At 43.7% G+C, this 24,841-nt stretch overlaps 2 protein-coding genes across 14 annotated transcripts in view; one reads left to right on the top strand and one right to left on the bottom strand.

The window, feature by feature from the left end:
- mmp23ba (matrix metallopeptidase 23ba) overlaps positions 1–6,478 on the top strand; it is a 25,001-nt gene extending 18,523 nt beyond the window's left edge. For both annotated transcript variants that reach the window (XM_078425474.1, XM_078425473.1), the window contains exon 8: positions 3,513–6,478. In XM_078425474.1, coding sequence (XP_078281600.1) covers positions 3,513–3,687 — 175 coding nt within the window. In that variant the 3' untranslated portion in view covers positions 3,688–6,478. The remainder of the gene's footprint in view (positions 1–3,512) is intronic.
- The window catches only part of cdk11b (cyclin dependent kinase 11B), a 45,932-nt gene continuing 25,622 nt past the window's right edge, over positions 4,532–24,841 (bottom strand). For 10 of the 12 annotated variants that reach the window (XM_078425461.1, XM_078425460.1, XM_078425465.1 and 7 more), the window contains 14 exons: positions 23,384–23,503; positions 19,558–19,653; positions 17,917–18,006; positions 17,634–17,699; positions 17,331–17,536; positions 16,532–16,622; positions 14,657–14,778; positions 13,834–13,939; positions 11,137–11,258; positions 9,538–9,645; positions 8,649–8,765; positions 7,512–7,660; positions 5,972–6,161; positions 4,532–5,033 (listed from right to left, as the gene is read on the bottom strand). In XM_078425461.1, coding sequence (XP_078281587.1) covers positions 4,938–5,033; positions 5,972–6,161; positions 7,512–7,660; positions 8,649–8,765; positions 9,538–9,645; positions 11,137–11,258; positions 13,834–13,939; positions 14,657–14,778; positions 16,532–16,622; positions 17,331–17,536; positions 17,634–17,699; positions 17,917–18,006; positions 19,558–19,653; positions 23,384–23,503 — 1,679 coding nt within the window. In that variant the 3' untranslated portion in view covers positions 4,532–4,937. The remainder of the gene's footprint in view (positions 5,034–5,971; positions 6,162–7,511; positions 7,661–8,648; positions 8,766–9,537; positions 9,646–11,136; positions 11,259–13,833; positions 13,940–14,656; positions 14,779–16,531; positions 16,623–17,330; positions 17,537–17,633; positions 17,700–17,916; positions 18,007–19,557; positions 19,654–23,383; positions 23,504–24,841) is intronic. The other 2 variants (XM_078425464.1, XM_078425472.1) reach the window with 1 other exon arrangement.

Here is a 24,841-nt window from a genome sequence, read left to right as displayed (position 1 = left end):
CTTCGGTTTAAACCGGTATCTGCAGTTCCTTCCTACACATCTGGGGAAGCCTGAAGAAGGGTCCAGACCCGAAACGTCACCTGTCCATGTCCTCTAAGGATGCTGCCTGACCCGCTGAGTTACTCCAGCACTTTTTTAAATCTTTCTTTGTAAACCAGTATCTGCAGTTCCTTGTGTCGCTAAATGAATTATCTGGTGGTCGGCTTGTGGGAGCTTGGTATTCAGCAAATGGCTGCCGTGCTTCCTCGGTCCATGATAGACCGTCGTCCATGTTCCCTCTGGGGCGTACCGATGGAGTGAAAGGTTTGACTGAAATTAGAGTGTACTTTTTTCTTCCTGAAAGTTATTTTACTTTTCATAAAGTGTTCCTGAAGAAGACTCTGTCCCTCCAGCAGCACTGCCAGCCTCGTGTCAGGTTCCCAGACCTATGCCAGAATAAACAAGGTCTGTGGTTTCTCCAGCGTCAAACTTGTGGCCAGGAACTGTGAGTGGATTAAACGGTGAGCAGAGGCTTCACTGAACTAGTCCTGCAGCAGGCAGGTTGCAACAGGGATTTAAAAAAAGACATGTGGATAGTTCTTTGTCCACAGTAGACTCCCCTGTGGCTGTGCACGTGTTGGCTAGGCATGGCCTTGGGGGCAAAGGTTGTTGACATCCTCCTCCTCCTCCTCCCAGTTGTCCAGTGACACCTCAGATGGAAGTAGAGGGAGCCTGTGGATCAGGCTCTATCTTGCAGTCTGAAGAAGGGTTCCGACCTGAAACGTCACATATTCCTTTCCTCCAGAGATGCTGCCGGACCCGTTGAGTTACTCCAGTGTTTTGTGTCTATCTGTGGGCCAGGGGTGTGGGGGGGGGGGGGGGGGGGGAGGGGGAAGGGGTAGGGTGAGGTAGTGGCTGGTGGGGATGGGACACAGCAGGGCAGGAAGGGGTAGAATGGGGGGTGGGACAGAATGACCTAAAGAATGAACCCCTTGTAACACAGAGTGGAGGGACTGAGATGTGGTGGAGACAGGAGGGATGAGAAATTCAGTGCCCCGACTAGAGCTGTTTTGCACGACGGAGTGGGGAAAGTGAAAAGGGAGCAGGCACATTAATTGCTCCCATCAGTCAGTGCTGTTTTTGCAGACAGAGATGCTGCTACCTATAAGTTGTAGTAAGGAACTGCAGATGCTGGTTTAAAACAAAGATAGACACAACATTCTGGAGTAACTCAGTAGAACAGGCAGCATCTCTGGATAGAAGGAATCGTTGACGTTTTGGGTCAAGACCGTTCTTCAGACTGATAGAGACTGGCCCACAGGCTCATTCCTTCTACCAGAGATGCTGCCTGTCCTGCTGAGTTACTCCAGCATTTTGTGTCTGGTACATATAAGGCTCCTTGCTGTTGGTGGAGCATGTCCTGTACACAGTTTAAGCTGATTATGGGCCTGACCGCCTAATTTAATCAATACATTTAAAAAAACAAAACTTTAGTAGTCTTTTTGTCAAATTAAAATCTTTTGAAATTCAGAAATCTAGTTTTTTTTAACTTGTCTGAGGTGCCATTAGGTTATACGGGGTGTACTGTCACAGAACAACACTCTTTATTTCAGTATTGAGGGAGGATATTGCAGGCTCCACAAATGAGGCCAACACAGATAGAGATTAGGAACAAAAAGGGTGTCATCATGGAGTGGAAACAGGCCCTGCAGCTCAACTTGCCCGACATGTCCCAGCCCAACATGTCCCAGCTACACTAGTCCCACCTGCCTGCGCTTGGTCCATATCCCTCCAAACCTGTCCTATCCATGTACCTGTCTAACTGTTTCTTAAGCGATGGGATAGTCCCAGCCTCAACTACTTCCTCTGGCAGCTTGTTCCATGCACCCACCACCCTTTGTGTAAAAGTCACCCCTCGGATTCCTATTAAAAAAAATTCCCCTTCACCATGAACCTATCTATGTCCTCTGGTCCTCGATTCCCCTTCTCTGGGCAAGACTCTGCATCACTTTGCTGAGAAAGTGTTGCAGACCTCCCGACAGTGAACAGGAGAGAGAGGAACAGGTATGTCAGCAGCAGCAGGGAGCTGTGATATATATGAGGAGATAGTACAGGGGATGTTGCCTAGGAAACGTTTCTGTACAAGGCTCAGAGGAGGTGGAGGTTTTATGGGGTGTCCAGGAGAGCTTTTTGACCCCAGAGCTGGCTGATGGCTCATTGTTTTGGGATCTTGAACTCCTGGTTCTAGACAAACCAGACATGGGAATCATCAACACTGTTTCAAGATGATTGTGCCAGCTGAGAGGGGAGCCATCGGCACCCATGGCTCTGCTGAGGATGGTCGACGTTAGTCTGGTCTTGCGTTGGGTGACTGCAAATCTAACTTAAAACAAAGTTTGCTGTAAGTCTTCATCAGGTCGGGCAGCATCCGTGGGGAGAGATCTCCACCCTGAAATGTGAAGTGCTGCCTCTCTTTCCCTGCTGTTCCTGCCGTACATAGGAACGAGCCCGAGGAAGTAGTTGAGGCAGGTGCAATAATACCAATTAAAAGATATTTGTGCAGGCACATGGATAGGAGAGATTTAGAGGGATATATATATATATATATATATATATATATGGGCCAGATTCATTGTCCATCTTGAATGGCATGCTGGAGTTGAGCCAGATACTCTGTTCCCTTGCTGTAATAACTCTGTGACAAGTCTTTAAACATCTCCGAATGGGCGACATTCATAGAGTCATACAGCATGGATACAGGCCCTTCAGTCCAACTTGCCTATACTGACCAAGATGCCCCATCTACAGAATAGTGGCAAGGAACTGCAGATGCTGGTTTACCAAATAAAGAAACAAAGTAGCTCAGCAAATCAGCTGGAGAACGTGGATAGATGATGTTTCGGGTCAGGATTCTTCTTCAGACTGATTGCCCCATCAGCACTCATCCCACCTCCCCTCTACTTGCTGAGTGTTTCCAGCATTTTCTGTTTGAATACCAGAAGCTTCAGTCAATGACACCCCTGGTTCATTCATCCCATTGCCACTGGATGTTGTCCATTAGCGCCACCTGCTGAGCCAATCCAGAACACACTGTAGAATTCCACATTGTTCCCAAGCGACCTGGAATTTTATTAGTGTAAGAAAATAACTGCAGATGCTGGTACAAATCGAAGGTATTTATTCACAAAATGCTGGAGTAACTCAGCAGGTCAGGCAGCATCTCAGGAGAGAAGGAATGGGTGATGTTTCAGGTCGAGACCCTTCTTCAGACTGATGTCAGGGGGGCGGGACAAAGGAAGGATATATGTGTTAACGTGAAGGATCGCTGTGAACACGGTGGGCTGTAGGGCCTGTTTCCGTGCTGTCTCTCTAAACTAAAACTAAACTTGGTGTCATGTTTGGCACAAACCTCATTGGCCACAGGGCTTGTTCCTATACTATTCAATTTCACAAAACAATTTCTCTGGGTGTGAAGCAGAAGTCCTGAGAGGGACACAGACAATTCTACAGAGTGAATGCTTTTCTCTTTACAGATGGTACAAAGACGGTGAACTCTTGGAGTATTCATACCCTGGATACCTGTATATGAGGGGCAATAAGCTCAGCATCATTGCCAATGCCATTAATGAAGGAGTCTACATGTGCGTGGTGAAGAAAGGCAACAAGATCCTCACAAAATATTCCTGGCTGCTGAAGATTAAAAGATAAGAACCATTTCATGCAGGTTTGGGACAACCCGCCTAAACAGACGTTGACTTTGCGACAGTCAAATATTTTTACAACATTACCGAACAAGCATTGTTCTCATAAATAATGGGGACCTGTGCCTGCACTGTGGAGATTTCTGCTTGGGCTACAAATGACTTTGTATATAATGCAGTCATTGTTAAAGGTGCTTTAAATTGCAGATGTCCAATGGGTCAAAATGTTCAGCTGGTTATAGTTGGTCTATTTTTTCTCTGAATGTACTGTTGCGCATAGACAGCCTGGGATTCACAAAGGTGAGTGGAGCAAAAAACTGCATTGTTGGCCAAAATGTGTTACACATCTCTGGAGGTGGCTGGGTGAGTTCTTGCAGTATTTTCAGAATGGTCCAAATTACTAGTTGCACAGAGTCCTCGAAATAAGTAGAACTTGATCTCATGTTTAGGTTTGCAGATAGAAATCAACCTCAACTTGTGCCATCTTTTATTGTGTGATCAATAGTTAAACTGCCTGTAGCCACACACAGTCACCTGCAAGGGCATTATGGTCCTGAGCCAGCTCCAGGGTTTAGCTGATGTACAGAGTGCAGCTTTCACTCCTGTTCCCCAGTTAGCACCATGGGCACGTTTCGGAGCCTGCAGAGAAGGAATTACTGCATGCCCAAGTTGTTGCCCTTACATAAAACCCACAAGATTGAAATGTGTAGGAAGAAACTGCAGATGCTGGTTTACACCGAAGATAGACACAAAATGCTGGAGTAACTCAGCGAGACAGGCAGCATCTCTGGAGAGGAATGGGTGATGTTTCAGGTCTGAAGGGTCTCGACCCGAAACGTCACCCATTCCTTCTCTCTAGAGATACCACCTGTTCCGCTAAGTTACTCTAGCATTTTGTGTCTAGAAAGGTAGTTGTTTTAAAAAAAAAATAATATCAGCTTAACATGGTCAAGGGAAAGGAATCCATGTCCAGAACAGCAAAACTAAAACCTTTTTAAGGGACTTTATTTTTAAATTTACCAAAACTCTACATGTACACAAAATATTCCACTTTGACCAGTCAAGTTTCACAATTATTCTCTGCTTTGCAAATAACTTGATTGAATTATTTTACATTTTACAAATGAATAGTTTAAAAGCCTTAAAAAAAATTCAAGAACCTTGTTGACCCGCAGTGCGAAATGAGAAACATGGCGAATGTCTGCTCCCTAGCAGTTTATGCAGAGGCTGCCCTCAGCTACTGTCCTTTCTCCTGCATCAAAACTTCAGGCTGAAGCCTGGGCCGGCAGCAGAGGCTCCCTGGTTTGTGGTCGTCAGGTGGAAGCCAGTGTCCTTCAGATCATCATCTCCCCCCTGTGAAAGGAAATAGTTTGAATAGAACAATGCAGAAAAAACCTGTTCACTCGTTGCTTCATGACCCTGCCCCTTTCCCACCCTGTGCTCATTCTGCCTCCACAGCAACCAATTTCTCTGCAGCCTCACAGGCATTTAATGCGGAAGCTTGCTGCGCAACGGAGTCACAGTCACGGCAGGGGTCACTGTTGGGTCTTGGCCCTCGGCCATTTCAGAGGAGCTCTAATCTGTCCTTGGGACCAAAGTGGATGAGCTTGCATTGCCACTATTATCCAGTCACCTGACAGTGATATCTTTTTAATTTAATATTTTCATGCAGACAGGATTCAATGGTGTCAATTTCTGCCTCATCAGCAAAACTGAACCAATGACTTCCTACATTTGTGTGTGTGTGAGATATATATATATATATATATATATATATATATATATATACACACACACACAAATATATGATGAAAGCAACCACAGCTTACTCAATCATTCCACCGCTTAAACATTGTTTTAAACATTCTGTTCTGATTAGACTTTCAAAATGTTTTCCTATTTCTTTAACCCTGTCCTCCCCTCCACCATAGTTAACAGGACTCTCAACCACATCTCCTCTACTTCTCTCACTTATATTATCACCTTCTTTCAGCCAGACGGAACAAGGACAGGACTCCACTTGTTCTCATCTCGCCTGCTATAGTCTGCACATTAAATAGATCATAATTTCCACTACCTTCACATCTTCCCCTCCTCTCAGTATTCCAAAGGGCCTGTGCCCTCTGAATCTCCCTGGCCCACTCATCCACCAACCACTCCCCTTCTCACATTATTTCCCCAGGAGGTCTGACACCTGCCCTTTCACCTTCACACCAAACAGGCAAAGATTGGTTCCACAATAAATGGTGTTCTGCAATTGTGTGAGTTAAGGGTCTTGTGTAAAGGCTCACCAGTTGACTGTATCCAAGACCACCTTCCGGCGGACGAGGGCTGGTCCCACGTTTCACTCGATGTTGCTCACTCTTTGCTGGCCAGGTTGGGAACATGGCTGACTCTATGGGGAGAGGTGTCTCCCTGAAATAGTCGTGTTTCAGTGCTTCCTCAGCTGTGATTCTCTTGGCTGGACAGTAGGTCAGAAATCTGTTTTCAAAACAGAAAGCATGGAAACATCTATTGGGAGAACCATCCACCATACAAGAAGCTTGCCAGGTAAGACAGCAGCAGAGTCCGTTCCCAGCCACAAGCTCCTACTCCAGAGCTACCACCACACACATCACTTCTCTCAGTAATGACTTGTTGGAATTAAACATTGAAGCTACAAATAAAACTGCTGCATTTAATCTTTGTACTTGCACAAGATGTCACTTTTAGTTCTAAAACTTGTTCAATCTGTACAGTTTACAACAATTAATGGCAATGATTTAACATGTGACTTCTTTGTTTTTAAACCATTAAAGTACAATGCTCTATTCATTATTTAACAACGTATATTAGCATTTGTCATGTTTTAAACTTATACTCCTGTTTTTACTTTTACAGCTCATGCTTCCGTCATGTGTTGAGCTTGCTCAGGGTGTTTATACAATTGCCAGCGGATGGACTGTATTCCTTTTGTTGCCATTTACAGTCTCCAAATTGGGAATATAATTTTAATGATTGAAAAGTGGTATAGAGCACAACTAGAGATAACTCGAAGGAAGTTGTGATTAGATAACCTAGAGTGACGACAAAAGTAGCACTCACCAAGGTACGGGAAAACTCCAACTATCCAGGACCACTGGGACGGGTGGGGAAACTGTCTGAATTACTGGATGTCATGCACAAGTATAATGAACTTTCCAGTGAGTATAAGGGAGTGAGTAATGTACACTAGACCTCAGATCTGGCTGAAAACCCACCCCTGTCTCTGACTGCTTATTCTGGACCCTGTACACTCCAAGCTAATGAGTGATACTGGACCAGGAGAAGCAATTTGTGTGGATGATCAGAGCATACCTGTAATTTAGCAATCATCCTAGGACAATACAACGCCCGCTGATAAGTTATTGTTTGCAAGAAACAATGGTGGCTTCTGTGCACTGTACAAATACACAGTCAAACCAATTAAAGAACAAACTCGAGCACAATCTCTAGCAGAAACACGGGGAATTCTTCCACTGCATTCATCAACCATCTTTACCACTTTAAGATTGTCATGACAAGGCTATATGTTGACTTCTAATTGAATGCATCCATTAACAATTAGGCTTAGACAGGCCATTAAATTTGGGAGCTTCAGCACCAGTTGCAGTACAAGAGCGACAGCGAGCAGACGGATTCTATATTCGAGATAGGAGTGAAAAGCTGACCAAGTTTCAACTTTTAGTTGATCACGTAATCTGCCCTTGCAAAGATTTGCAGCAACTTCCTTCCAGTCTCCACTTCTGTTACTTAGAATTCATTAAACCAAGACAAGTTCTAGGTGATTCACACAGTAATGTCCTCACTTACTTGTTCATGAGATCAAAGCCCTGGTCAGATAAAAGGGCACCAAACCGCTTGCGCAGGTTGTTGAATGGATATTCAGTGAAGGTCATTTTCTTCACTGCAGGAAGATCATTATAACCAGGCCAGATCTTTTCACTTGGTGTCCCCAACTCCTACAAGAAGAATGTGATCACAGCTCAATGTAACAATGTAGACAGGCTGCTTTGTAAACTTTAACCTTCACTTTCAATAGACTTCAGATCCTGTTGTGCAACTATAAAGATGTAAACAAAACCAAAAACTAAACTAGATTGATACCACACGAGATAATTGGAGGCAGGTTGACTGAATTTTCAACACGGGCCGGCACGGAGGCGCAGCGGTAAAGTTGCTGCCTTACAGCGCTAGAAACCCAGGTTCGATCCTGACTATGGGTGCTGTCTGTATGGAGTTTGTACATTCTCCATGTAACCTGCGTGGGTTTTCTCCGGGATCTCGGGTTTCCTACCACACTCCAACGTCGTACCGTTTTGTAGGCTAATTGGCTTGGTACATTTGTAAATTCCCCCTAGTGTGTGTACGATAGTGTCAATGTTTGGGGACTCCTGGTCGGCGCGTACTCAGTGGCTCGAAGGGCCTGTTTCCGCGCTGTATCTCTAAACTAAACACACAAGCCCTTGATGGAGATGCAGGTGTAAGTCTTTAAGACAAAGACCTGCATGCCTGTGCGCTTGGCTGTAAAGTTATAGAGGTCTATCTGAAGTGACAAACTGAGTACATTGTCTGTTCAAAAGTTACCATCACTCATTCTGAAAACAAATAGTCCAGCAAATTCTAAATGCAACCAACCCAAAAGGGAATTCGAAGATTTTTAAAAATAATTTGAAGTTAATCAAAAGAGCATTTTAATAAAACATCAAGCCAACTATTTCACGGTGATCGATGAGGGCCTGGCTGTTTGTTCTTCAACCCCTGAAAGGCCCAACAGATAACAGTGATGATTACACTCAGTATTATTGAGATCAGTATAAACATATCTCCAGGGCCAACTCAGTGTTGAAATGAAGCAATAAGCGGTGGACATCAGAGCCTTCAGATCAACCAGATCCAGGCATCAACCTGAAATTGAGCTGCATGAGTGGTTGCGAGAAGGTGCTTTACCTTAAAGATTTTGTTAATCTGATCTATTTCCGATTTCCCTGGAAACAGGGGCTTCTGGGTTAGGAATTCAGCGAAGATGCAGCCCACTGACCACAGGTCAATGGCCGTCGAGTATTCCTGCACAGAAAACAAAGCAACCGATTATCAGCAGCAGCCGATGAATGTGGAATGTTTCCCAATGGTTTCCAGCACACTATCAATGGTCCTACATCTGACACCCTACTGGGTAAATACACCTAAACCCAACCACACAATCCCAATGAACATTCAGACTAAAGCAACGGAGATCTGGACTCAAGCAGTAAAGTGGTCTACAGCATCCACAGTGATCAAAGCAAACAGTAACAATCCTGTCTCGCTAAGTTTAATAAATTCCAAGGTAAATTACATTTTTACACTACTACAACAAACAGCAAGACTTATGATCACTTCTGACAGATGTAACACCAGCCTTATAAAGTAAAGCAACTCATTCAGTGTGAATAAGGGGTGAGGGGTGGTGTGAATGGGGAGGAGTAGAAAACTTTACAATAACAATTTTCTTAAGAATTATTGGCCGACTCATGGAATCAGGTAGTGTGAACCGAAAAAGATTTTCCAGAGTATTAATACTCTTAACGCAAACCGATTTCACTTTTATTAAAAGGACGTTACATGGTTGAATAATTTTCACTGCAGCACAGGTACCAGGGGCCCAGAGAGTGAGAGGGAGCAAGGGCCTCAGTGTGTGAAAGGGGACGTAGGAGCCAGGACCTCACAATGGAAAGATGATGCAATAATGAAGATTTATAATCAAAATCAAACGCAATCAATAAAGACCAGAAACACAGATATTGCTAATTCTGTTTACTCTCTGCACAACATCCCTAACAGGCACGGAATCACTCACCTTTGCTCCAAGCAACAGTTCAGGCGTCCGATACCAGAGTGTCACGACAACTGGCGTGTACGGCTTCAATGGGGACCCGTATTCTCGAGCGAGTCCAAAGTCACCAATCTAGAGAATGTTTAGGAATATTAGATTTGTCAGTACACTGTGGGTTAACATAAGGCAGACACAAAGTGTTGGAGTAACTCAATGGGACAGGCAGCATCTCTGAAGAGAAGGAATGGGTGATGTTTCGGGTCGAGACCCTTCTTCAACTTGCCCAGAACATCTCTCAACAGAAGAGGTGGACATCAAATGAATGTTGTGCCAAACACTAGGTTAACCCGTCACAATGTTAAATTCACTATTCATCTTAAAAACAGACAAGCCCAATGTTTGCTTTAAACTATCTGCCAGTGATGCAGCATGCAGTGGTGATGATGATGCACACTGGACAGCATGCACTCAGCAGAAAAGTCTCAATGAACAGGTTGTGTATCCACACAAGGCTCTCACATTCTGATGCCATCCCCTACGTATTTTCCCAGAAGGCAACAAGCAGAGGTGCAGATCTTTGGGGAGGAATAACTGGGAGAAATGGGAAACAAACTGAATTCTCTTCCAGGACCACTCAGCTGTTTGCTTGCTCCCAATCCTGGAACATAATATGTATGCTTCCATTCTTTGATTGAGGCATTGAGTATAAGAGTCAGAACGTCAGGTTGCAGCTTCATAGGACTTTAGTTAGACTGCATTTGAAGCATTCCATGCAGTTCTGATCGCCTTTTTACAGGAAGGATGTGGAGGCTTTGGAAAGGGTGCAGAGGTTGACCAGAATGCTGCCTGGATTAGAGGGTATCACAAAATGCTGGAGTAATGCAGCAGGTCAGGCATTAGAGGGTATTAGCTATAAGGAGACGTTGGACAGACTGGTATGGTTTTCTCTGGAACAACAGGGGAAACCTAATAGAAGTATATAAAATTATGAGTGGTGTAGATGGGGTAGACAGTCAAAACCTTTTACCTAGGATGGCAATAGGCTGAGAACATAGCTTTAATGTGAAAGGAGCAACACTTAAAGGAGATGAGCAGGACAGGGTTTTTGTTTTTAAACACAGGGGATGGAGGGTGCCTGGAACAGACTGTCGGGGATGATGGTGGAGGCAGATACGATAGTGGCGTTTAAAAGGCTTTTGGATATGCAGGGAATGGAAGACTATGGATAAGGAAGATAAGAGGTGATGTTGGCATCATGTTGTGGGCGGAAGGGGCCTGTTTCTGTGCTGTACTCTTCTATGTTTTATGACTGGGAACAGGTCACTTGCTGTCCTCCAGTGAGGAACGGGGACTAGAGAATGAAGGGCCTGCAGGGAAAAGGAAGAAAATGTCCCGTGAATCAAAGAATCCACAGTGGAGTAGACAAAGAGCTCTACTGACGAAGGATGGTTGGTACACACATTTAGTAGAAAAATTCAGGTTTATGAATTAACATCTACCTTTGCACACAGGGATCATAAACCTATTTGACAACCTATCCCACACAAGAGTGCACCGGACTCTCCTCCCAGCACAGTGGAAACCCACCCAGTTATATCTATTTCCTCATACGGTTGGACTGACCTTGAGTATTCCCGCGTGACTGAGCAGGAGATTAGATGTCTTTAAGTCTCGATGCAAGATCCAATTATCATGAAGATGTCGAACACCTTTGAGAAGCTGAATCATAAGCGTTTTAACCTCACCTGTAAATTAAGCAACCAATTTTAGACTCATGTTTTCACCTGGGAGCTCAACATTATGACCCCAGCCCATACCATGAAGGTCACTGCAGTGTGCTCCTTCCTCCCATCTCTCTGAAACCATTAGCTAGGTGGATGGTGATCCCTCATCCTTCATGCTGCACTTTTACAATTCCATGCACACCCATGGCTTCACTTTCCTCAACACTAGCTGAGCTTCATTCCTTATGACCCACGTTGTTTGTCCATATCCGGCCTCTGTAAGTATCCACAACATGAAACAAGCTTCTGTAGAAAACCGTTTTGTTTTTTTGCTGTACTTGTTGTTTCACTATTAAGCTCCAACTGAGAGATTAAAGGTATCCTGTTCTGCTCTCACTGCAGCTTCTACACCCTTCCTCTGTGCCGTCTCATCTGAGGTAGGCGGTGCAGCCTTCCCATACTGAGAACATTGTCAGACCTCTTGTCATCCCACATCTAGCCTCAAACTCTGTCCTCCAACACCATGGCGACACAGTGGCGTAGCGGTAGAGCTACTGCCTTACTGTGCCAGAGACCCGGGTTCGATACTGACTACTTGTCTGTACAGAGTTTGTACATTCTTCCCGTGAACTTCGTGGGTTTTCTCCGAGATCTTCGGTTTCCTCCCACACTTCAAAGACATACAGGTTTGTAGGTTATTTGGCTTGGTATGGAGGTAAAATTGTCCCGTGTGTGTGTGTGTGTGTAGGGTAGTGTTAATGTGCAGGAATTGCTGGTCGGTGTGGACTTGGTGGGCCGAAGGGCCTGTTTCCACGCTACATCTCTAAACTAAACTAAACATCTGCAATTCACAATTGCTACCTTCAAATTCCTGATCTATTTCTCAAAGTGAGAAATAGATTAGTCACTCAAAATGATAAAGGTAATCCTGTCTCACAAATATGATTTCGGTATTTTTTGGGGGAAATACCTAAGAACAATTGATGAGGTCCCGCATGGTAGTTTGGTCCAAAAGATCAAAGCACAGAGGGATCTGAGGTGGAGTCACAAGAACATGTCAGATGCTGGAATCTTATGCAAAACTCAAAATACTGGAATAACTCAGTGGTTCAGACAAAATTTGTGGAGGAAAATGGGACCCTTCTTCAGGCTGATCCTCACTGGTACCCACCTATCACTTGCTCGCTGTTGTTCCACCCCTCCCTGCCCCAAGGGCGGCACGGTGGCGCAGCGGTAGAGTTGCTGCTTTACAGCGAATGCAGCGCCGGAGACTCAGGTTCGATCCTGACTACGGGCGCCGTCTGTACGGAGTTTGCACGTTCTCCCCGTGACCTGCGTGGGTTTTATCCGAGATCTTCGGTTTCCTCCCACACTCCAAAGACGTACAGGTTTGTAGGTTAATTGGCTGGGCAAATGTAAAAATTGTCCCTAGTGGGTGTAGGATAGTGTTAATGTGCGGGGATCACTGGGCGGCGCGGACCCGGTGGGCCTGTTTCTGCACTGTATCCCTAAATCTAAATCTCTTTATACTGGCTACGTCTCTGCTCTGTCAGTTAAGTCTAGATGAAGGATCACGGCCTGATATGTAGACAATCCATTCCCTCCCCCGAACCTGCCTGTCCTGCTGAGTTCCTCTAGGATTGGAGATGCATTGGCAAATTTGAGCCAAAATTGGCCTGGTAATGGAAGGCAGGGTGGTGTTGGACAGGTGTTTCGACCGAAAATCTGTCGGCAGTGGCGTACCGCAGGGATCGGTGTCAGGACCTTTGTTGTTTGTCATATGCATTTAGGGGGTCGGTTTAGTAAGTTTGATGTTTAATGTGCATTTTACAGATATGTTGATAGGAAAGTAGAGGCTCATAGATTTAACGCAGGCAAATGCTATTAGTGTAAATAGGCATCACAGTTGACCTGGACAGGCTGGGCCCAAGGGCCTGGTTCTATGCTGTACAACTTTATAACTATCCATGTTTAGAAGGATGAGAGGAGATCTTATCGAAACGTATAAGATTATTAAGGGGTTGGACACATTAGAGGCAGGAAACATGTTCCCAATGTTGGGGGAGCCCAGAACCAGGGGCCACAGTTTAAGAATAAGGGGTAGGCCATTTAGAACTGAGATGAGGAAAAACTTTTTCAGTCAGAGAGTTGTGAATCTGTGGAATTCTCTGCCTCAGAAGGCAGTGGAGGCCAATTCTCTGAATGCATTCAAGAGAGAGCTGGATAGAGCTCTTAAGGATAGCGGAGTCAGGGGGTATGGGGAGAAGGCAGGAACGGGGAACTGATTGAGAATGATCAGCCATGATCACATTGAATGGCGGTGCTGGCTCGAAGGGCCGAATGGCCTCCTCCTGCACCTATTGTCTATTGTAACCAGATCAACTGGTCTCAACACAGCAAAAGAAATATCTGCAGTCAGTAGTTTACAATTGGAAGGCCGAAGAATTTCTGAAAGAAATACATTTATTGAAGGTTTTTAAATCTTACAATATTAGCAATGAGCAAAAGCCAATATTGCGGTCCTGAAAGATTTTGTTTTTAAAGCTTTATGTCTTTATAAGTCGATTTTTATTGCTCAGATATGTAACAATCTTACCTGGTAAGAAAGGCTGTTTCATGGTTTCCATTAAACTCTTGAGGTCATGTTCAACATAATTCATAACTATATATATTTTATCCATATTGCTTCCTACAACAATTTCCTGCAGAAACAAGATATTCAGTGGTTACTTTCATGTCCCACATCTATATACTAAAACTCTCGTTTGTTTGTTTGTTTGTTTGTTTGTTTGTTCCTGAATTACATCCAAAACGGTACATGATAGCGTGACTATTTTAGGCCTGCCTTACTCACCGTCGTCCCATTGGTGCTAATGGAAGTTTCATTGAAATCAGTGTTGTATTTTTAAAGTTATTCACATTTTAAAGTTTAAATCTATCTCCCTGGGAGGGAGGATAAGGAGAATGGAGTGGGGAGGGAGGGACGGGTGGGGGTGGAAGGAGGTGAAGGGGGTGGAAGGGAGGGGAGGGGAGGGATGCTGCACCAATGCAGGAGAGGTTTGGGCCCAACGGGTCCACTTGGTCTAGTTACCTCTAAATGCTGTATCATGGAGCCGAGTTACAGCAGCAGTAAAAAATCCCATTAAATGTTACTCTAACTTTATAACCCGTAATTAGTTCAACTATAGGACTAAATAGTTGTTTCTTCTTCCAAGAGCTACTTCAGAACAAGTTTAACAGAGGTGCTAAATACACCGTCTCACACTCATACTAGCTGACTTAAAACAAAGCTATGTGCAAATTAATCTGCATTATTCACTTATAAATCTAACACAGGACCAGCTAAGTACAGGGATAACCTCATATTCAAGAAAATCAGAATTTTCTCATTACAGATACAAAATTTGTTGCTTACTTACTCTGACTGTGACAATGTTGGGATGCTGTGCTTTCAGAATGGTGTTGATTTCCCGTAGTGATGTAATCGGAAATCCTTCCTTTTCCTTCTCCATTTTTAATCGTTTTAGGGCTACGATTTCATCTGAAAGTAGTACATTTCCCGCGGAACATGTTACTATTGGTCTCCAATTGTCAGAACTCTATTGATTTACAGATAACACGTTTGTACCATTTACACATCCCAACAAAGATACACAGAACATGGAACAGTACAGCTCTTTCATTGACAATGTCTGTGCCAATCATGATGCCAAGGTAAACTAATCCCACTTGGCTGCAGGTAATCCCCCCACTTCCTGCATATCCATGTGCCCATCTCTCTTAAGTGCCCAATATCTATGCTTCCACCACCATCAATGGCAGCGCATTTCACCACTCTGTGCCAAAACCTGCCCAATGCATCTCCTTTAAACTCTCTCCCTCTCACTTGTTAAAAGCTTGCAAAGGTAGCCAAGAGTCAAACTCTTCAACAGCATTGCTGGGGGAGGGGGAAACTGAGATCTAAGCTCCCAAGGAACCAAAAAGCCCTGAAGAATTTTTACTCCATTTGGTTGTAGCCAAAATGGTTATTAATAGGGACAATTAGGAATAACACATTTATCAGTGGCTTTCCAGTATAGTTAATTACATCATAAATAGTTCTGAATAACAGTATAAATATCAACTACTGCCGTTGCTGTGACGTGAAACTAAGCAAAACAACCCAATTGTTTTCTGTGGAACGTGGAAGGCTGACGGGAGATCTGAGAGGTTTTTTAAATTATGAGAGGCAATAATAGGATCGACAGTCATAATCACAGATAGTAGATAAATAGGGTAGCCAGTCAGAATCACAGGAACAGGACCTCAAAAAGCCTGCTTAGGTGCAGCTCTGTTCTGGTCTAAATTCTATTAAACCCTTGATTGGAAATAAAGGTGCCCTGCTAATGATATACAAGTGTTAGGAAATTGTGCAGCCCAAATGGAACTTGAAAACCTGGCTTAGATGACACCTGACCCAGGATGTCGGACATGACTAGACAAACAACAGTGTCGAACATCAGAGGTAAAGTGAATGCAAATAGATGAATGATAAATAAAACATAAGACATAAAGTGTTTCCAAACTGAGGATACAAAAAGGGCTGAATTAACAAAAAATCCCCAGTTTATGGCATATGATGCCAATAAATGCCAGTGAAATATCTCAAGAAACTTTACAGAAATACTATACAATTGACAAAGTTTGACAGTGACAACTGGATCTACACCAACCAGGAAAGTGGGCAAAGACACGGCAGATGGAATTTAACTCAGATGAGTGTGAAGTCGTGCATTTTGGGAAGTTAAACTAGGGCAGGACATACACAATGAAAGATGTTCAAATATTGCAAGTCACATAAACGTCATCAACTCAATTTTGCATACAACTAGAGATGCAGAATAAATATTATCTTGGCTGGTGATGTCTACATCCCAAAAGATTATTTAAAAAATGTCCATAGATGAGTATTACAGTGGTCCATTCCCATCTCTAGCACTGACAGTGAATTGGCAGGTCACGGTTGAAACCAACTGCATCTCTCCCAGTCTCTGTACATCAAGTTGTGGAAGGCTTCAGCTGAACTGCAGACCACCTGCCAAAATGTGTGAGATTCATGTTGTGTTTATTGCCATATGTACAAGTAGTGAGGTACAGGTACAATGAAAATCTTACTGCAGCAGCATCACAGGGACAGATATACAAAAACTATTTAAACATATGAAATTCTGCAAGAAGAGAGGAAAAAGAAAAAAAGCTAGTGGAACAAAACAAGACATTAGTGCAAAACAATTAGGATAAAAACAAATCCTCACCTGTCTTTTTGTCCTTAGCTCGATAAACGACACCATAGGTTCCTTCTTCAATTCTATTAAGACACTGAAATTCTTCTACACTACGGCAACCCTAAAAACAGCAAAGTATAAACAATATTTTGGTGTATTTCACAGATGTGGAAAGGCGATTAATAAACATAGGCATCTTATTGTTTATTTTGGTGGTAGATTTGTGGCACTGCAACCCGAAACGTCGTCTTACACCTTTTGCCCCCACAGATGCTGCTTAAACTACTAAATTCTTCCAGCATTCTGTTTTTAGTTCCATATTCCAAACCAGCATTATGTTTTACCTTGGGTTTTGAGTGCCAAGTAGGTCAGGGACTGAGATACAAGACTTATCAGTTAATATGAGCAGAAAGAAAATGCCACCTCGAGCTCTTTAAACACCTCTGCTGTAACATGTGGGAGATTTACATTGGAAGCATTCATCAACAGTTTTTTTAAATGCAAGTTCAACAAATGCTTAAGACATGACGATATGAATGTTGGATGTTTGCAGTCTTGTTTCTGGACCAGGTTACAGCAACAATCATGGTGACATTACTCCTGTTCCAAGGATTCTGCAAGAAGAACTATTGTTGGCTGCTCTCTTTGACCTTGTATCAAAATACTGTCGATGCTGGGAATCTGAAATCAACAGCAAAATTGCAGGAACTACTCAGGAGGTCAGGCTTTTCATCAAAGAGGTGGAAGAGTTCCTGTCACCACAGGTATTGCCCGACCCCGAGTTCTCCTACTACATTGTTTCGCTAACAGTCAGGCCCCAGTTATTTACCTGGAGAGCAGGCAAGTACTGTGGCAGCTCTTTCTTCAGTTCGACTGGTGAAGCGGGTGGGGAGTCAGGAACATACTCTTCTTCAGTCGGAGCATTTGAGATTGGGCTCTCCTCCTCCTCCTCTTCATCATCCTCTTCCTCCATCTCCTCCTCATCCTCCTCCTCCAAACTCTCTTCCGAGTCATGGTCAAATTTTGATTCTGTAACTAACAAATTCAGCATCAGGAAAAACAAATGCCCTGCCCCACGACCACTCCTATGCCACATTTTGTGCAATGAAGAAGGGTTAGGGTTGACATTTACCCATTTGGAGATGGTTTCCATTCTGCCTTTCTTCATCGGTGTGCTCTTCCTCGTCACTAACTTCTCCTAACAAAAAGGAATTCAAAACCTTTAGGACAAAGGTGATGTCAGTTCTAAATTATTTTAGTGATTGTTCCTCCTAATATCTTAAAATAAGTACAAACAGAAAATGATGGGAGACATCCCCCCACTCAAACCTGACCCCAAGACTTCTTGTATCTTATCAGTTTAATTTGCTATCTTGAGCATTTATGTACTGGAATCCATTAAGAATTGTGCTCACCGGGAGACGGCTCAGTTTCGATCTCAGACGGACTTAGTGATTCTTCAGACCCCTCACTACTGCTCTCTGCCTCTGAAGCCGTTGCAGAGCCTGGGAAATAAATTGAGGAATAAAACAAATCAAGAGACCAGGAGGTGGAAGTACCACAATATATAAATGTAAACTTTACGGGGGAGAGAAAACAAGCATAAGTTAAAGTATTTTGTTTCATATTATTTTAAGAGAAGAGGATACATGGTAAGGGCAGATAAGAACATTCACTTCTGATCATTGCAGGGAAGCAATGAACACGGCAAAATGTGGAACTCCTTAATCTTCACACATGAAGCTACAGTTACAATTGCTCAGGATGAAAATTGTTGTTGATGCTCAGACTTATTTTGTCGTGTTTTTAAAGTGAATCATGCACCATTGCCAAACATGATTTATTCCCCGTTAGAGTCATAGAGTCACACAGCATGTGAACAGTTCATTAAGCCCACTAATTCCACATCAACTGTATTAATCCCAACTTTTAGCACTTGGCCTGCGGCCTTCTATGGCCGGGTGATTCACGTGCCCATTAAGACACTTCTTGCATGCGCTCAGTGACTGTGCTAAGTCCCCTCTCTCCTGCAGTGTGTTTAGGGTGCTCGGAACACTCTGGGTGAATAAGGTCCTCCTCAGATCTCCTCTAACTCTTATTACTTACCCAAATCTATAATCTCTAATTTTATTTACGTTTGATAAGATGAAAGGTTTCCTGCAATTTATCCAATTACACCGTTCATAATTGTATACCTCATTAGCGTCTCTGTTGTACCTGACGCACACTGTAAAATGCAAGTAGAATCTTACTGTGTATGTTTGCTGCAGGATCTTTTTATACTTAATATCCATTATAGAAAACCAGCAGATTTTAGTGACAATTTTTTTTCTTCTTTCTGTATTTATAGATACTGACTTCCTCAGATGTGCTGTGGAAAGCATTTTATCTTCTACAGATGTGCCTTAGAAAGTATTTTATCGGGATGCATCACAGCAATGGTTCGGAAACAGCTCCATCAAAGACCGCAAGAAATTGTAGAGCATTGTGGACACAGCCCACACCATCAACAAACCAACCATTGATTCCATTTACACTTCACGCTGTCATGGCAAGGTCACCAGTATAATCACGGACCAGTCACGCCCAAGTCACTGCCTCATCTCCCCCTTCCTATCAACCAAGAGATTCAGAAGTGTGAAAACGCACACTTCCAGATTCCCGGACAGTTTCTTCCCAGTTGTTATCAGGCAACTAAGCCATCCTAAATGGATTTTACCTTGCTCTAAATGTTATTCCCTTTATCATGTATCTGTACACTGCGGATGGCTTGATTGTGATCATGAACAGTGTTTCAGCTGACTGGTTAGCACGCAACAAAAGCTTTTCACTGTACCTCGGTACATGTGACAATAAATTAAAGTAAGCTGACTTCATATAGATCCATGGCAGATTTAAGACCACACAGACCTTTGCACAGGTGCTCAAAGACATCGGGATTAATAGGGCAAAAGATGCAACTTGTAACAAGTGCATACATTATTCTGGGCCAATATATGCAAGCACATAACACATACATCCTGGCTTTAGGAAGCCCAGCTCATCTCCCTACCTACCCGAGGAAGATTCACCAGACGTTGTCTTTATTTCGCTGTCACTGATGTCTTGCAGATCGGATGGCGGGCCTTTTTCTTCATACCTTTCTTCCTTTACTGCAGAGAAAAAACACAAATGGTCGAAGGATGAAAGAAAATGTTAGTGACATCGTCCAATAACTACAATTCAATCCATTACTGCAAAGTAGTTCCTTTGATTCCCTTTTCAGATTTTCTACTGTTTTATCTTTGATTTCTTCACCTCATTTTTTCTCACTCTGCCTCTTCTGCTTACAATCACTTTGTTTCTTCTCTTGTGTCCAGTTTTACCTGACCCAGCCCTCACAATAAGTTTAACCTTCTGAATAAATGGATGTTGCGAGTAGCACAAATGCTGAGCAACGTGTAACTGCAAAACTTAGTTACATGAGCTCAGTGTCCTGAATTGGAGCAGGTTTATAACATTCCCCAGATTGCGTAGTTACGGATGGATGAGGTGTGAGGCTGGTTAGTCACGGAGTCAGAGCTATACAGCAAGGAAACAGGTTCTTTGGCCCATCTTGTCCATGCCCGCCAAGTTGACATGTTAAGCTCATCCCATTTGTCTGCAATTGGCCCATATCCCTTGAAACTCTTGCTATCCATAAATCTGTCCAAATGTTTTTCTCATGTTGTATTTCTATCTGCTTTTATGGCTTGTTCTAGTAGCTCATTCCATATACAGACTAAACCCCGAGTAAAAAGGTTGACCCCGCGGTCCTCCTTAAATCTTTCCCCTACACTTGAAATCTATGCCCCTAGTTTTCAAATTCTCTGCACTTGGAAAAAGACAGTGAGCGTACACTTTATCCATGCACATCCTGATATTGTGCCTCAATAAGGTCTTCCCTCAGCCTCATACACCCCAAAGAAAAAAGTCTCAGCTTATCCAGCTTCCCCCTGTAACTCAAACCCACAAGCTGAGATAGCATCCTGATGAATCTATTCTGCATGCTGTCCTAATGGCATCCTTCTGGGTGACCAGAACTGCACACAGTACTCCAAGTGTGGGCTCGCCAACAGCTTGTTCAGCTGCCTTATGGCATCCTAACGTTTGTACACAATACCCTTCCCAATGAAGGCAAGCATGACAAACACCATTGTCCACCTGACTCACCACTTGCAGGGAACTATGCACCTGTACTCCCAGTTCATTCTGTCCTGCCACACTCTCCAGGCCTCTACCATTTACGACAGTGGGGCAGCAGTAGAGTTGCTGCCTCACAGCGCCAGAGACCCGGGTTCCATCCCGTCTACGGGTGCTGTCAGTACGTAGTTTGGACGTTCTCCCCATGACCGCGTGGGTTTTCTCCAAGATCTTCGGTTTCCTCCCACATTCCAAAGACTACAGGTTTGTAGGTTAATTGGCTTGATTTAAGTGTAAATTGTCCCTAGTGTGTGTTACTGTGCAGGGTTCACTGGTCGGTGCGGACTCGCTGGGCAGAAGGGCTTGATTCTGCGCTGTATCTCTAAACTAAACTAAAGTTTACTGTGTAAGTCTTACCCTGGTTTGTCATACCTCAAAGATAGGAGTTTCGCCATCAACATAGGCAGTTATTCCTCTGCTCCAGCTAGCCTCTCCTGCGGAGTTCCACAAGGCTCCATCCTAGGCCCCATTCTCTTCTCTCTATACATGCTCCCCCTTGGCCAAATCATTCAAAGGCACGGCATTTCTTTCCACTGCTATGCCGGTGACACTCAGCTTTACCTCCCCCTGAAACCCAACAACCAGTCAAATTTAAACAGCCTCTTACACTGCCTTGAGGACATAAAATGTTGGATGGCACAGAACTTCCTCCAATTAAATGAGAGCAAGTCTGAGGTCATCCTATTCGGCCTCCCCGACTCCATCAAATCGATAACAGGCAGTCTTGGAAGTCTATCCTGCCTAGTCAAACCGCATGTCAAAAACCTCGGCATGATATTTGACTCTGCATTAAAATTTGATAAGCAAGTCAACGCTGTGGTAAAAGCCAGCTTCTTCCAACTTCGAACCATAGCTAAAATCAAACCTTTCCTCCAATTCGACGACACAGAAAAAATCATTCACGCTTTCATTTCCTCCCGCCTAGACTACTGCAATTCCCTATACACTGGGATCAGCCAATCTTCCCTGTCCCGCCTGCAACTGGTCCAAAACGCCGCAGCGAGACTCCTGACGGGTACCCGTAAAAGGGACCACATCACCCCGATTCTGGCCTCTCTCCACTGGCTCCCTGTACGGTACAGAATCAACTTCAAGCTCCTCCTATTCACGTATAAAGCCCTAAATGGACATTCCCCCCCCCTACATCAAAAATCCTTTAACCCCCCTCTCTAACTCCAGGTCCCTCAGGTCGGCCGACTTGGGGCTACTCACTATCCCGCGGTCTAGGCTTAAGCTCAGGGGTGACCGCGCTTTTGCGGTTGCAGCTCCTAGACTGTGGAACAGCATCCCTCTCCCCATCAGAACTGCCCCCTCCATCGACTCCTTTAAGTCCAGGCTCAAAACCTATTTCTACTCACTAGCGTTTGAGGCTCATTGAGGAGGCGCTGTGAACTGTTTGCGTGCTACTGTATGTTTCATTTTTTTCCTTAGTACCTAATCAGATGTACAGCACTTTGGTCAACGTGGGTTGTTTTTAAATGTGCTATACAAATAAAATTGACTTGACTTGACAAAGTGCAACACCTCCCACTTGTCATTTCGAGTTAAATTCCTTTTGCCATTCCTTGGTCTACCTTCCCAATTGATCTACATCTTGTTGTAAACTAAGATAACCTTCCTCACTGTCTATTATACCACATATTGACAGGATAGGGCATAATTAACCCATTTTCATATCTCAATGTTGGATTGTCTGGCTCAATAAAAAAACAAGACTACAATGGTGGGCTTTAATAGAATGGGCTGCATGCACTGCCTTTCATGCATCACAAGGGTGACAAAATGCTAAAGAAACAGGCCCCACTGGGTTGAACACAATGCCAACTTAAACTTACCTCTATTGCTTGCACGTGATCCGCATTCCTCCATTCCCTGCATATTCATGTGACTATCCCAAAGTCTTTAAATCAACACTTTTGTATCTGCCTTCACCAGCACCCCAGACAGCATCTAGTAGGCACCCACACCCCTGCGTAAAAAAAACTTGCCTTCCACATCTCCTTCAAACTTTCTTGCTCCCCCTTGAAGCTCTGCCCTCTAGTCTTTGACATTTTCACACCAGGGAAAAAGGTTCTGCCTACCCTATCTGGGCCCCGCACAATTTTATATACTTCTGTCTGGTCTGCTGTCAACCTACGACGCTCCAGAGAAAAAAAGTTTGTCCAACCTCTCCTTATAACTACTACCCTCTTACCCAAGCAGCAGCCTGGTAAACCTCTTCTACACCATCTCCAAAGCCTGTAATGGAGCAAACAGAACTGTGCACACTTCTCCAAATGCGTCCTAATCAAGGCTTTATAAAGCTGCAACATGACTTCCCGAGTCGAATACTCAAAGCCTTAACTGATGAAGGCAAATAAACCCAATGCTGTCCTTGTCACTCTATCTAGTTATGTTGCTACTTTCAGAGATTAATCGTCTCAGATCTGACCCATCTGTGTATGAATGCTGTTCAGGGTCATACCATTAACTGTATACATTCCCCTAATGTGCAAAGAAAATAATGCACACAAACAATCCTTTTGCACAATAATTCTCCATATTTCTCAAACTGGAGTCTCCTATTTTATTTAGTTAAAACATTGTACCCGATTTGTTGTACAGACTTATTATTGTTGCTCAGACTGCATATGTATTAAGTTAATCATTTGTTGACCTTACCACTTTTCCTTCCATCAAGTTCAAACCTCTCTGCATGCCGCCACAACGGGCTGTGGCTCCGATGATGGGGCTTTACTTTTTCAGCATATTCCTCCTTCAGTCCTCTGTGATGCATCATTGCTGAAAGAATGCAGGAGATACCTCATCAATTCCAACAACCAGGCATTAAAAAAGTTAAAGGGCAGCGTCATAAGATTATCTTTCATTGTTTTAATGTTTAACCTTCAGGGATGCAAATTAAGAGTTGGGAAATGGCGTCTCAGGTGGATAGGGTGGCTTTTGGTACATTGGCCTTCATCAGTCAGGGTATTGAGCATAGACGTTGAGATGTTATGTTGCAGTTTTACAAGACGCTGGTGAGGCCAAATTCGGAGTAGTGTGTTCAGTTTTGGTCACCATGTTATAGGAAAGATGTTGTTAAGCTGGAAAGAATGGAAAAAAGATTTACGATGGTGTTGCCTGGACTTGAGGACCTGAGCTATAGGGAGAGGTTGGGCAGGCTAGGGCAATATTCCTTGGTGCGCAGGAGGACGAGGGGTGATCTTAGAGATGTATAAGATTATGAAAGGACTAAATAGGTTGAATGCACAGTCTTTTACCCAAAGTAGGGGAATCAAGAGTCAGGGAACATGGGTTTAAGGTAAGTGGGAAAAGATTAAGTAGGAACCCGACGGTCAACTTTTTCACACAGAAAGTAGGGGGTGGAACAAGGTGCCAGAGGAGATGGTTGTGGCAGGACTATAAGCAACATTTAAAAGACAGGTACCAGGATAGGAAAGGTTTAGAGAGATACTGGTCAGACACGAGCAGGTGGGACTAGTGTAGATGGACCATATTGTTTGGCATGGGCAGGTTGGGCCGAAGGGCCTGTTTCCACACTGTATGACTCTATGGAATTAATCTGGAGTCCAATTTGATTGGCATGGTCACACTGGGCTGAATTATCATGTCCAGTGTATAGATTTCTCCGAGTGTGTGCTTTAACATAATCCTCCACTGAATTTAAGGGTTGACTGATTCAGGTCACAGGGAATCCGGGCTATAAATTGATTAATAGGCACCACTACTTAGTAAAGAATAGACTGAAATTGTAAAAGTCATTGTAAAAGCAGATCGGATATGTTGCACCCTGATAGCATCCAGGACAACTTTTAAAATAGACGAATTAGAGGAATTCATTGGTCTACTGGTTCGTGAGAATATGGCCCGTCTGTGACCAAATGTTCCCCCTCCTTTGTCCAACAACCCACAATGGACTGACAACTGCTGGTTTAGTGAAATGGTTCCGGCCTGTAGGACAAGATCTCAAGTCTTTCCCCTGGCCCATCAATTATCTTCTGGATTGCGCAAAGTAGTTTCCCGTTTACATACAACAATATGTCTGGAGATCACCTGCCAGAAGGCATTGATAGAGTGGAGCAGAATCCTTAAACATTGAGCAGATAATTACATCGAGTA

The sequence above is a fragment of the Rhinoraja longicauda genome, chromosome 30 (assembly GCF_053455715.1).
Source record: "Rhinoraja longicauda isolate Sanriku21f chromosome 30, sRhiLon1.1, whole genome shotgun sequence".
Classification (NCBI taxonomy): domain Eukaryota; kingdom Metazoa; phylum Chordata; class Chondrichthyes; order Rajiformes; family Arhynchobatidae; genus Rhinoraja; species Rhinoraja longicauda.
The sequence above is the reverse complement of the archived record's forward strand: the minus strand, read 5'-3'. Positions and strand labels throughout refer to the sequence as shown.